The sequence below is a fragment of the Podarcis melisellensis genome (genome assembly GCF_964234715.1).
Source record: "Podarcis melisellensis genome assembly, chromosome: 12".
NCBI lineage: Eukaryota > Metazoa > Chordata > Lepidosauria > Squamata > Lacertidae > Podarcis > Podarcis melisellensis.
Window position 1 is genome coordinate 9,894,357 of NC_138544.1, and position 13,667 is coordinate 9,908,023.

General features: G+C 41.9%; 1 protein-coding gene across 21 annotated transcripts in view; it reads right to left on the reverse strand.

Annotated features, from left to right (window-relative positions):
* Positions 1-13,667, reverse strand: part of ARPP21 (cAMP regulated phosphoprotein 21) — a 237,674-nt gene that overhangs the window by 51,724 nt on the left and 172,283 nt on the right. For 18 of the 21 annotated variants that reach the window (XM_081931048.1, XM_081931049.1, XM_081931050.1 and 15 more), the window contains one exon: positions 10,944-11,176. In XM_081931048.1, the coding sequence (XP_081787174.1) occupies positions 10,944-11,176 (233 nt within the window). The remainder of the gene's footprint in view (positions 1-10,943; positions 11,177-13,667) is intronic. The other 3 variants (XM_081931043.1, XM_081931038.1, XM_081931040.1) reach the window with 1 other exon arrangement.

Genomic DNA, 13,667 nt, shown 5'->3' on the forward strand with positions numbered 1-13,667 from the left:
TGCGAAATTCTGATGTGAAACTAATATGTTTTTTTTGTTTTTCTTTTGATGTAAATTAATAAAAATTCATTAAAAAAAAAAAGATTGTGAAGCATCCTGTGGCACTGCCTAACAAATCACATTGTCGGGTCAATGGGAAACCAGGTGTTTCAATTTTCCAGCTCAAAAAGACTCTGCATTCAGTAAAGCAAACACCCATAATACAGACTCCAATATAAAAGCAGTGAGAGGAGATAGAAAACTCTGACAGTCGGCACTACTAGGCACCTGCACCAGTTTGTGGGTGCTTTCAGTGCAGACGCAGTTCATCACCTGCTGTTAAATGAGCTACAGTTCAGCACTATTCCTTAGCACAGAGGTTTTCAACCTTTTTGAGTCCACAGCTCCCTTAACTAACTACATTCTTTCTGTGGCACCTGTGTGGGGCTCAGCAGCACAGTTACGTCACCCCTTGCCTGTAGAGCCAGCAGCCTCTCACCCCTTTTCAAACACCCTCCCTTGTGGAGTCTTCCCTCAGCCTTCTCTCTGTTCCCCCCTTGAGAGTTCCCCAGGCAGCTGCCGCAGCCACTCCTGATCTCTGAGCCACCTCAGCTCCTGGCAACCAGCACCCCCTGGCCAGCCCCAGAGGCACCATTTGCCTGGGGAGTTTGCAGCCAGGGCTGCTGCAACAAATAGCTGTGCAAGCCTTTGGGGGGCAGAGATGCAAGGGAGCATCAGAGGAGGGAAGGCAAGAGGGACAAAGGCCAGTGTGGCCCACGGCACGTCTGACCATCTTTCAAGGCAATCCAAGGTGCCATGGCACACTGGTTGAAAGCCTTAGCAAATCCACACTGTAGCTGGAACTCAACATTTCTACCATTCCTTATTTTAAATTTCCAGGTTTTAAGATGCCTCTGGTGCAGATTACAATTACAGTGGTACCTCAGGTTACATACGCTTCAGGTTACATAGTGTTTCAGGTTAAGAACTTTGCTTCAGGATGAGAACAGAAATCGTGTTCTGGCAGCACGGCGGCAGCAGGAGGCCCCATTAGCTAAAGTGGTGTTTCAGGTTAAGAACAGTTTCAGGTTAAGAACAGACCTCCGGAACGAATTAAGTACTTAACCTGAGGTACCACTGTACAGACTACAACACTAGCAATGGTCACTGTGTGGTACATTGTGGCTAAAACCAGGCTGTTATTCATATAACTACACTAAAGTTGTGTCCATAGTTGCTTTGACATAGTGTGCTATTGTTTACGAAGAGGAGGGGGAGGAACCAACAATTTTTTTTAGCTCTCATTAATGTTCCCACCCCATGTGATGCAAACATTGCAGTTGTATAGCTGCATTACATTTACATTGTTTTAACTGAATATTTTGATGATGTCATACATTGCAGGAGTGCAGCCCAAGTGATTTGTTAAATTATTAACTTTCCCAGCCTCGGTATTGATTTATAGCTTTAATAATGCACCCTTCCATATCCATTATAGCTCACAATATGCGAGCAACAAGGTAGTATAATATTGGCAAGGGATAAACTATGCTTTTAAATTAAAATGGATTTTTTGGGGGGTCAGCAAAACAACATGTGATTAAAGTGTAAAGGGAGGTTAGTAATAACATTTAGAGATGCTCAGCTAATTGTGGTGACTGAGTACTGTCATATTACTAGAGTTCTTTGTTGTTTGCTTTGTGGGGACCAACAAAGTAGTAAATGAATGTGGTGGACTAATGCAGAACACTCAGGATGATGAATGCCAGATAGGAGGACCCAAGGGCCATATTTGCTGTTGGCCAACTTTCTGAGGGCCGCATGGCCAACGTGAAAGTGAACATAACCCAGGTTTGAGCACAGAAATATGAATGTGATGTAGGCAGACCTACACAGGGAGTTAGAGATGCACACAAACAGGGAGGCAGGCAGGCAGACACACTGAGGCATACAGACGCCCAGCTGCATTGTCAATCTGTGCCCATCAGTAGAAGAGAGGGCTGGGAATCATCCTTCCCATCACAGTACTGAGCTTGGCAGAGAGGTTTTTCTCCCCCTAGCCTCTGATTATTTTGAAAAAGTGCCTTTTTTATCTCATGCTTTCTGCTAGTGGAAGAGAATAAAAGTGCCCAGGAAAGCGGAGCATGCTCACTCTTTCCTCTCTCCGGAACACTCCAATCTTCTAGCCATGATGGCATACAAGAAGGAGGATCTTGCTGAGGGTTGGAGAGCTACTTCATGGGCAGCAGGTTCACCACATCCTGTTGTATAATTTACACATTTTTTAAAAAGAGTGCACAAGAGCGAGATCTTAATGTATTTGTCTACGATGAAATAATTCAGTCAACTTTCAATGCCTGTAAATTATCATAATCTTCAGCCAACTGTTCTTCTTGGAGGTGTTTTTCTTGTTATCATCTGGCGTGTAAGAACTGATCTAGCTAAAGAAAATATGCATAGGTTGGCTAGGCATCTGGCTTTGTGCAGCTGCTACTGATACATGCAATTTAACATGGGTATCGGCTATGTTCCATTCTAACAGCTGAGATTCCTGAATTGCAAGGGCTAGATGACCCTTGGGTCCCTTTTGACTCTACAATTCTATGATTCTATTGCCCTATACCTATTTTAAAGATACAAGGTTTCAAACGAAACCTCATCTGGTAGCCTCTGGAAACATCAATAAGAGACAAAGGGACATCATGACAAGCAACTATATTCTTTTGCAGGAAATATCATAGGGAAAAAAATAGTTACTTCAAAATATAGTGACATATAAATCACACTACTTCAGGAGAATAACACAGAAAAGTTATCTTGAGTTGACTCTTTCCTGTTGAAAGAGACTGCATAGACTTAGCACTTTTTCTTTATGATGTCTAAAGTATTTGTTTTATGAGGAGTCTTATAAATATATATTATAAGTAAATTAATTAGTCTCCTTAAAATGATTTGATCTCTAAGAACTAGCACACATGAAGTATACAAGTGTCTATAGGTGTGCTTCGGCAGGGAACTGATGTAATCAGCAGTTGAATTGTTCTACCTTTCTAAATCATCCATAATTAGTAGACTCTTGTGACGAATCAGTTACAGACTTGCACTTCTTTAGAGTGCAGGCGAGGAATTGGTTGTTTGAATATTCTTCCACATCAATAACTCTCTGCACATACCTAGGTAACCTATCACACTGGAATGGGAACCCTTTTTATATGGGGACGCATTTTTCATTCAATCCCTCCCTCACCTACAGCCTGAAGTAATACAATCTTGCAACAGATAATTTATGCTTGGCTACCGAAAAAACTTGAGGCTCTTTGTCAGTGACCACAAATAGATGCTTTTACTGGAAGCGACTTAGCCTTTCACTACTACAGCCAAGCAATCTCAAAAGCAACAAGTAACGATAATCCTCTGCATGAGTAAGCTCTACTGAATTCAGTGGGATTTAGTCCCAGGTAAATGTGTATTGGATTGCAGCCTGGGTTTACCAGGGCTATGTTAGCTATCACAAAATTAAACATAATTCTCAAAGACCAATAGGTTAAATATGACAAAGGGTACCGTGATGGGTGATTTTTATGGCAGGGGTTCCTGAACTGTGGTCCATGAACCATCAGTGGTCCATCAGACATGTCTGTGGATTTGTGGTTGAAGATGGGAGATGACACATCCATTGTATTAAATATCCCTACAGATTTCAATTGCTACAGCAAGCAGGGAAATCTTTAAGTGGTCTGCCAAGACCCTCAGCAAAAGTTTGGGAACCAGTTTTATGTTCCTGGAAACTGATAATGAATGCTGGCCATACGTAAACAGAAAACCAGTTTGACTCCTTAACTTGTCTACCATCTGTAACTACTAGACAGTTCCAAACAGAAGACAAATATTGGTGTTTGCTGGATGACAGATTTATACCCCATGAACCCCACTTATAAACTTTTCCTGCACTACCAAGAATGTTGCAGTATGCCGTAGCAGCGACACACTTTCTTTGATCGTTCAGACTAAAGGTCCATCTAGCCGAGCATTCTGTTTATGACAGCATGCCTCTTGCAAGTTTGCAGGCAAGGGATCAAGCCAACAATCGACAACCACCCCCTGTTGTTTCTTTCCAGAACTTGATATGCAGCAGTTTGCGACCTCTAAATAGGAAGGTTCCATTCAGCTGCCGTGGACCTATTTTACATGCACAAGTGTCATCCAGGGATTGGGGAACCTGGAGCCCTCCATGTCCCGTTGGGCTACAACTTCCACCATCCCTGACTCTGTCTCATGCTGGCTGGAGTTAAAGTCCAATGACATCTGCAATGCCACAGATTCTTCCATCCCTGGTCCAATCCCTTTCAATGACATCAGTATTTTAAAGAATTTAAACATCTGAACAGTCCCTATATAACCTGAAAGACATGTGCCTCCACTTACAGGTTTCGATTACTGCAGAGAAGCATGAAGTAGAATTTGGGGGACAGTGTGTATTTATCATTACTACTATTATTATTATTATTATTACTTTGAACAATCCTCCTCCTGGTTCAGCAATCTCTTCTGAATCCATTCCCCACAGCCGTATTTCTCCTGGCTTCCCCAGGCTGACTGACAGCTTCACTTTATGTTCTGGCGTTGGAAACTACGAGCTTGTTTTGACAACCAGCCTTGCTCTCTTCCCCCCCCCTTCCTGCACCCTTTCACTGAGTTACTGCAGATTTCCCCCCCTGTTCTGGGTCTTGACAAGCTTTCAAAATTTAAAGGGAGGGGAGCACTCAACATTTCTAATCACCCTGCAATGGAGAGGATATTATCACTGAAGTGGTTTTAAATGTGTCATAAGAGATTTCATTTGGAGGTTAGGCGAATACCTAGGGTAGATAAACTTGAATTACTGGTGCTCCTCATGTATTTTTCTTCTTCTTGCGAGGGTTGATGTATAATTTTAGCAACCAAAATGTTATGCAAGTTTTAAGATCCTTTAATGTGGATGCAGGGAAGCCAGGGGAGTGAAAGGGATGGGAGGAATGGAGTGGTTGGGCTGACTTATTTCCCACTCCCAATCCTCCCTCTTTTGCCATTAAGTCACTGCAGCTGAATGGAATGGTTTTTCCTTGAACATCTATGTGAACTAAGACCTATGTTTAGATCCACACCTGCTCACTCCACCCTTCATCCTGCTTCTACCCATCTTCTGCACATAAAAACCTATGCGCCATGCCCATCCATGAGCAGAGAGAATGGATCGTTGGTTTTTTGTTTGTATTTTTATTAAAGATTTCCTTGGTTTACAAAAGTATGTGCAATGTCTCTCTTTTTTCCCCCAGATCAGTTTCATTTGTTGAGACATTAGGAAGAAAAGGGGGAAAGAGGTGGAGAGGGAAAAGGTGAGTGGGGTTGGGGGTCTGGTGGCGATATTTCTATTTTACGTAATATATGTGGGGTTTTGTGTCAGGTTCTCTGCTATTCCCTTGTGTTCCTTTGGTGGTCCAGGGTGTGGTTGTTTGTTTGTGACTGGCTGTGGTGATCTTTGTTTTCACGTGTGGGTGGGGTGGGTGGATGTTTTGGATCAGGTTAGGAGTATCAGAGGGGAGGAGGATGTTGAGCTGTTGAATCTGAACGATCCCGTGGGTGGTTCAACATTAATCTGCATCCTTGGGTAGCATCTTAGGCACCAGTTGGTTAAATGTTTGGCTAGCCTAATAGGCACTTCGACCACAGTTTCCCATATTTTATATAAGCTACCTTGCTTATATACTCTTGCTTATGTCAGATATAAATGTATAAATCAAATTAAAAATGTTATTAAGGATTTTCTTTAGCCTTTTGCATAGTTAATAGCTAAAGATGTTTCTTCAGAGGATATTAATGGCTAGAAGATGCTTGCTTAAATGAGCATTGATGGCTTTGGATGCCTGATAGCTAACAGGTCCTTGATGATATACCCTATTTGCCAGAGGAAATTATTTGGAAGTTAAAATGGAATATATGTCTGTGTTATTGCAGCTAGATTTCAAGAAGAGCCTTGTGTTTGGGGGCTCCAAGGATATGCTGCTATTTTGGAGGGAAATGTAGCAATAATAATAATAATAATAATAATAATAATAATAATAATAATAATTTATTATTTATACCCCGCCCATCTGGCTGGGCCTCCCCAGCCACTCTGGGCGGCTTCCATAAAAACCAAAAATACAGTAAAATATCACACGTTAAAAACTTCCCTGAACAGGGCTGCCTTAAGATGTCTTCTGAATGTCAGGTAGTTGTTTATTGCTTTGACATCTGCTGGAAGGGCGTTCCACAGGGTGGGCGCCACTACCGAGAAGGCCCTCTGCCTGGTTCCCTGTAACTTGGCCTCTCACAGTGAGGGAACCGCCAGAAGGCCCTCGGCGCTGGACCTCAGTGTCCGGGCAGAATGATGGGGGTGGAGACGCTCCTTCAGGTATACTGGACCGAGGCCGTTTAGGGCTTTAAAGGTCAGCACCAACACTTTGAATTGTGCTCGGAAACATACTGGGAGCCAATGAGTGCTTGCCTGCTTCCCTTTGTTCAAATTGCAAAAAGGGACATCTTATAAATTTCTATTCTTCAATGTGTCAAGAGGGAAGTCTCCAACCCTAGAAGAGTTCCTGTTTCGGGCTGGAGAAAAAGAGCAACACCTGGCTTCAGAGATTAGAACTGAAAGCAGAAGCCCATAAACTATACCTAAATACAAGAAAATATTTGGTAACAAGATGGAAGCTGAAAAAGCAAGAACTCCCTACCTCATCCACACGTGGCTAAGTACAGACCTGGACACAGGCAGCCCTCAGGACACATGGAAAAGTGGGAAGTTCCACTTTAAGCAATTTAAGCAATGCTTTAAGTTATAAATTCTTTGATTTTTTTATTCTGAAATGTAATGAAATATGGAAAACTTAATAAAAATTATATTTTAAAAAAAGGAAAAGTGGGAAGTTCCTTTTCCCTTCCCTATCTCTAGAGAGCAGTCCCTATCTCTGGGGTGCAGAAAAGTATATTCATTTCATAGGACTGGTAAAACCAGGACACATCTTAAAAGTATCAGAAACTTACTGCAGAATTCTGTATTCAAAAGTCACATCATTAAATCCTCCTTTTAATGATCATTCTATGATTCTGTGTGGACCAAAGCTCATGATGCAGTCCTACAAATCACTTCTAGAGATAACCTCCCGCAGCTTCCCTTACAAAGGGAGCAGAAACTCTCTGTGATGAGGGCTTTCCACTGATACCATGCAGAAATGGTACCATCTCAAACCATGCAGAAATGGAAGACACTCCAGCTTGGATCCCTTGGAACCTAGATTGGAATTTTGGAGTAGACCTCAAGCCTAACAAGCTAAGCTTCGACCCATAAGGCAGGGATCCCCATTCCTTGATGTCACAGACTGCCTTCTGGACAAAAGGGCAGGAATAAACACATACTAAAAGGGTGCCAAAAATTTCCAGTATGTATGCATTATTTGCTAGACTTCCATTCCACCTTTCCTCCAATATCAAGTCCAAGGTGGCATACAAAAGAAAGAAAGAAAGAAAGAAAGAAAGAAAGAAAGAAAGAAAGAAAGAAAGAAAGAAAGAAAGAAAGAAAGAAAGAAAGAAAGTTCTTCAACCAAGCTCTTGGAGAAACAACAAAAAGTGTTTACTTGTTTCTTAAGTAACAAGGAAAGAGATGCTGTAAAATGCTGCCCTTGGAACTTCCTGTCAATCCTGGATGTAGGGAATGTGAATGAATTTCAGTGATGGATGATGCTATATCACTACTATTAATAATGTCTTTTGAAAGTAAAGTAATTCTAAGTGTGAACCTGTGGATCGATACCTTGTTAGAATTCACTGTGCTGCTGCAACTAAAGCACAGAACATTATCAGAACTTGTATAAGGTAGTCAACATTTTCAGAAATTTAACTTTAGTTAGCTTCTAAAAACTGAAGAATGTTACTTTTATTATTATATCAATTTTTTTTTTACAAAAGAGGATGTACTTTATTAAAAAATGCATCATGTGGCTGCTTAGCATAGCTTTAATACAAAGCTAATAACTTGGATCATGAATGACTGTGCAAAGCCCATTCAAAAAGTGTAACCTGCTCTTCCACTCCAAATATTAGTGATTCAGTCACCACAGGGGAAGTTAACTGAATGACCAGAGGGTTTTTTTAGGAACATTCACCTCAACTTTTCTTGGATGTGCAAAGGGAAATAGAAAAGAAAGAAAATTTGGACTTCTCACACTAGCAGTTCATATCTGGATGAAAAACAATGGTGTTTTATTCTATCACACAATACTACATCAAGGAGCAGCTGATTCCTACAAGTTTTAAGGCTCTGGGATCACAAGGCTCCCCAACTTTCAGAAAACTCCACATGCAGTTGGGAGTCTGGTTAATCTTTTCTGCTGTCTGTGCTTCCAGCCTAAGGTTGGAATCTTGGGCCTTATGCCGTGTGAGGTCAAAGAGGGAGTATTTATTTTCCCCTTCAAACTCTTATAAGAAACAGATGTTATGGACAGGACGGGCTTCAGCTTTGAATATGGCATGGTCTGGCCAGTGGCTTTGCTAACAGCCCACTGCTAACTGAGAAGATCTCTCATTTCTTAATGGGAAAAGTAACTGGCAACTGTTGAAATGAAGTGGGAAAAGGGAGATCACCCTAGAAGCAGCTGTGATGTTGAAAGAGCCTCTGTGATCACCTCTCATTTCCTAGGGGGAGTAGTGCAGCAGGGAGAGTGGAAAGCTCATTCGTCCCTCATTTGATGGGGACATCTGGAAAAGGGCCTCTGGAGATGACTCCAGGTATAAGAGGAGGCAGCACTTCTGACCCTAAAATTATTCAGGGACTTAAAGGACACCTGTTTCATTGCAAGGGGCTCAAGGATGATCTCCTGCTGAAATGTGTGCGGGAGAAAGCAGGGCAGCGATTCTTTCATGCTCTCTTTACCCCACCAGCAATGCTAGGGCTAAAAATTGTGTGCACAACAATTGTGGGGTGTATGTGTGAAAGGATGGAGTAGCGCTGCACTGTAAAGGGGCCACAAACACCCTGTGCTCAAGGGCCCATAAAACCCTGCACCAAGCCTGCTTGCGAAGGTCATTAGGTTAGGGCAGTGGCATCAGCCCTGATGGTTGCAAAGCATGGACACACGATAAGATGAGAAGAGGCAGCGATTCCGGAGATAAAATTGCATATTAAAGGTAAAGATAAAGGGACCCCTGACCATTAGGTCCAGTCGTAACCGACTCTGGGGTTGCAGCGCTCATCTCGCTCTATAGGCCGAGGAAGCCAGCGTACAGCTTCCAGGTCATGTGGCCAGCATGACTAAGCCGCTTCTGGCGTTTACCTTCCCGCCACAGCGGTACCTATTTATCTACTTGCACTTTGATGTGCTTTTGAACTGCTAGGTTGTCAGGAGCAGGGACCAAGCAAAGGGAGCTCACCCTGTCACGGGGATTCGAACTGCCAACCTTCTGATCGGCAAGTCCTAGGCTCTGTGGTTTAACCCACAGCGCCACCCGCATCCCTTTAAAATTGCATATTAATGAAGCTTAATTAACTTTGCTAGGTTCCCCCAGGTTCCCCCACAAAGGAATGAGATCCTCTGTATTCCACGTATGACCCAGAACATTTGTTTGAAAAAGAGGCAAGTGAGGAAACTAATGCGTTTCTTCCAGCTTATGGACCTATGAGCAAAAACTCATTTTTAGATTCTCCTGTGTTGCATTTGAACTGATGGGAGTTCAACTGATTGCTCCCTTGTATCATAATATGATCTGCATATCTCAGTGGACACTCTTCTTCCACTCAGTTTACTGACAGTTCTCCACTGAACAAATAACAAAATCTGAAGAACAGTAAAGAACATACTGCAATATGTCGGAGTTTCGTGAGCTATTGCTAACAAAGGTTTGGTAAACCGAGTTTAAGTTTGTGTCCGTACAGCCCTCAGAAAGTGAAAAGCAGTAAATGCTAAAATCAATTTGTAGGCATGGCATTATTAAGGATTACATCCTATAAATTACAGAGTGTTCTTATAAGCACAAACCTTGAACCTATACATGCCCTTCCATCCCACAACTGTAGATTTCGTTTGACCTGAGGACCACTGAATCCTGAACTTAAGCATCTTGTAGAAAAGTATTAAAACGTATCTATTATATCTGGCTTTGGGCAGCTGAGGCTAAAGAGGTAAAGCTGTGGTGTATTCTTTGTATACAATGTACACGAAGAACAGATTTACAGTGGTACCTCGCAAGACAAATGCCTCGCAAGACGAAAAACTCGCAAGACGAAAGAATTTTTCGTTTTTTGAGTTGCTTCACAAGACGAATTTCCCTGTGGGCTTTCTTCGCAAGACGAAAACGTCTTGTGAGTTTGTTTCCTTTTTCTTAAAACCGTTAATACCCAGGGAATCCGTGCTTTGCAAGATGAAAAAACTCGCAGAACGAAAAAACTCACAAAACGAATTAATTTCGTCTTGCGAGGTACCACTGTAATTCCAGTTTAACATGTATTTCCTTTAAGATCATATTTTTAAAAGCACATGTAAGATTGCAGCTAAAGACGCCTCTTTGCTTCCTGTGTACAAAATTAGTAGATCCATCTCCAAATCACAGCCAGAGTTAAAATCAAAAGTATGCTTTCTTTTCATTTGTGCTTCCAGAATGAGAAATTAAAACAACATGCGAACGCCGAGTGCACATTGCATGCATCCCATTTCACATGGAAAGAGACTAATGGAACCTGTATGTTTTGTATCCTTTTTGGCCAGGTTTCTTAAATCCATTTTACCCACTAATTATAAGAACCCTGGAGAAGTTGGCATTGCACCCAAGAATGAAGGTGAAAGAAGCAGCGCTAGCATATTTACTGCAGCCAGCTCAAATACAGAACAATCATGCAGAACGCCCATCATCTTAGCAGAGAAACCTTCTGACAAACCCAATACAGTACTAGCTACCTGTTTTAGACAGTTTGCCGGTACTCCTGTTGCTTGATGAGCTGTCTCCTCTCGTCAGAACAGTTATTCCACCAAAACTTGCAGTCTTTGTTATGGCTGGCTTCAAATTGCGATTGGAGCTGTCCGAGTCTGTGCTGCTCCAGGGCCTCTGGTGGTCTGCCCATTTTAGCTCATTATCAGTACTGCTTTGCCGGCTGCCAGATGTCTTCCCTGTACTATCCCTGTTACCCCTACCATGCAAAAGTGGGGAGGGGAGAGACCAAAACAAATGTATCAGGCCAGAATCCATTTTTGCTCAAGCTGCTGCAAATCTGAAAGAGATCTGAGGTTGGTACACACATGAGAATACACACGAGCAAAAAAGTCAGGATATTTATTGAGTGATTGGTGGGCTTCTGCAAAGCGCCGTTGGGCTGCATTCAGCTGAGGGATAACAAGATGTGCAGGAGGAAAAGTAGGTCAAAATTTTATCTTTGCCTTTGCTGTTGTGCATGCTTTAGCAAGAAGCCCAACAAACTTCTTTGCCGAGTTTGAACTGCAAGAGCAAATCTGAGGACACAAAACCATTTATGCTGAAAGAACAGCAGGACGAGATGCAGCCAGATGTTTTGAACTACAACTCCCATTCAACATGGCCAGTGATTTGGGAGATGGGAGTTGTGGTCTCTTTGCACAATTTAGAAGCCTATAGAATTAACACCGTGTTCTGCATTTCAGAATACCATGTTAACAGCTAACAACACAACCATGCAATCAGAGAGGCTGGCCTCTTTTTTTACAGGTGTACTGTACACTTCCCTGTAGTTTGACACTTCTCCCACGAAATCTACTTTCACTTCAGTTTCAGTTAATTCAAGTTCCACATACAGTCAAAAGCACTTGCAAAAAATAATACACATAGCAGTGATAGTCCACCTCTGTACCTGAGTGCTACATGTCACTACTAGACATCCCTAAAACCTTCCTTCCACCCTCATCTTTGTTGTCAAAAACTGCCATTCTGAGGGCAGTTGAACCATTAAATGTGTGAATGCATTTAACGTGCTTTGTTGTTGTTTTTTAAAAATAGTAACTGGTAGGGGGAGGTAATGTGGAATACTGGGTGGGGAAGGGTATTTAAGGTGCAGTAATTCAAATAAAATGTTTCTCCTGAAGCTCCTATTTGCCCCACTTTGATGGGAAACACAGCTTTGAGTGGAGGAACATTGCATGGGAGGTCAATGTTAAATGTCCTTCCTTGTCCGCTGCAGTCCTGCTAGGTCCCTCAGTACAGACACGTTAAATGGATTCACACATTTTACGTACTTGCATGTTTGTCCTGGGCCAACTTGGAATTTTTCAAATATATCTTCTTTCAACTCCTTTCAGGGTATTTCACCACACACTGGTACTGAGCCCTTCAGTGGCTCTCTCTTCTTCTATAGCCCATCAAATAGATTCTTGCTGTAATCTTAAACCTCTTAATTCTGCTTTGCTATAATTATCCTTTCTTATTAAACTTTGAGTTGCCCTTTGCTCTTACCCTCTTCAGTAACCTGCCTATTTATCCACTCCTCACATAATTGCCTCGCTGCCGCCTTCAGGCCTCATGTGCTCCGTACAACTTCTACGAACATTCCCTTCGTCTATTCGTATTTCCTAGCGTGACACTTCTGACAATGCTCCTGGAATTCAAGCATCTATTAGTATTTCTCTGAGCTCCTTAATATAGAAGTTGTTTTCTTGAATCGTTTGTGAAGAAATCAGCAAAATATGCTCATTGAATGCAAACGGTGACTAAGTATATGGTATTGTATCCATTACCAAACCCTCCACAAAATAGGGAGTGTTCCATTTCTCAAATTGTTACCCGGAACTTCACACTTACACATTAGAAAACAAAACTACACCCTTACCTTCTAATAGGCATATCCAGTAAACATTACAGTTCACCACATGTAGCTGAGGCTTACATTTCTGTACAGTGTTTGCTGTTTTTCAATTTGACGCACAGAGAAGGAGACTGAATATCATACACACCAAGTACATTCAACTCACTCAACTTTACCTCTAAAACATAATAATTAAAACTATTTTCTTCTTAAGGGTCTCATATTTGTTGCTGCCACATGCTAGCAGCAGAAGGTGCATCTCAAATCAGAGGAGAGCAGATTTTTCTTTTTTAAAAAATCAGCATTGCAACAAAATTGCCTTTTAAATACTCAGGGATGCCTGGCTATAATTTTCCTTTTGTTAAGCACACAAACCAAGATCCAGAGATCCATCCCATGTACAGGAGGTTCCAGTGTACACAAAGAGCTCCTGTACACATTAAGGCTGGACGATAGATCATCCAAAACTGGTCTGAAGTCCATATTGTGATACCGGTTTCATAATTGTTTATCTGGCAATATATTGTGAATCATTATGTCTGTGTGTGCTATGCAAAAATCACAATGTGGGAAAAACCATGAAGCCACCCAGTGCTCCTTCATAGCTCCGCTCCATCTTTATTTCAGACATTGTGATATATCGGTATATCGTGATGTTTAGCTGGTGATATATCATGATGTTAAAAACCAACCCCACCACTACTGCAGACTGTTGTATGAATCTCAGAGTTCCAGCAGATGTGAGCATTGAAGAGCAAACCCACTGCTTCCATGAGCTACCTGTATAGAAAGTGATTTCTAAATACAGTGGTACCTTGGTTTAAAAACAGCTCAGTTTATGAACAACTTG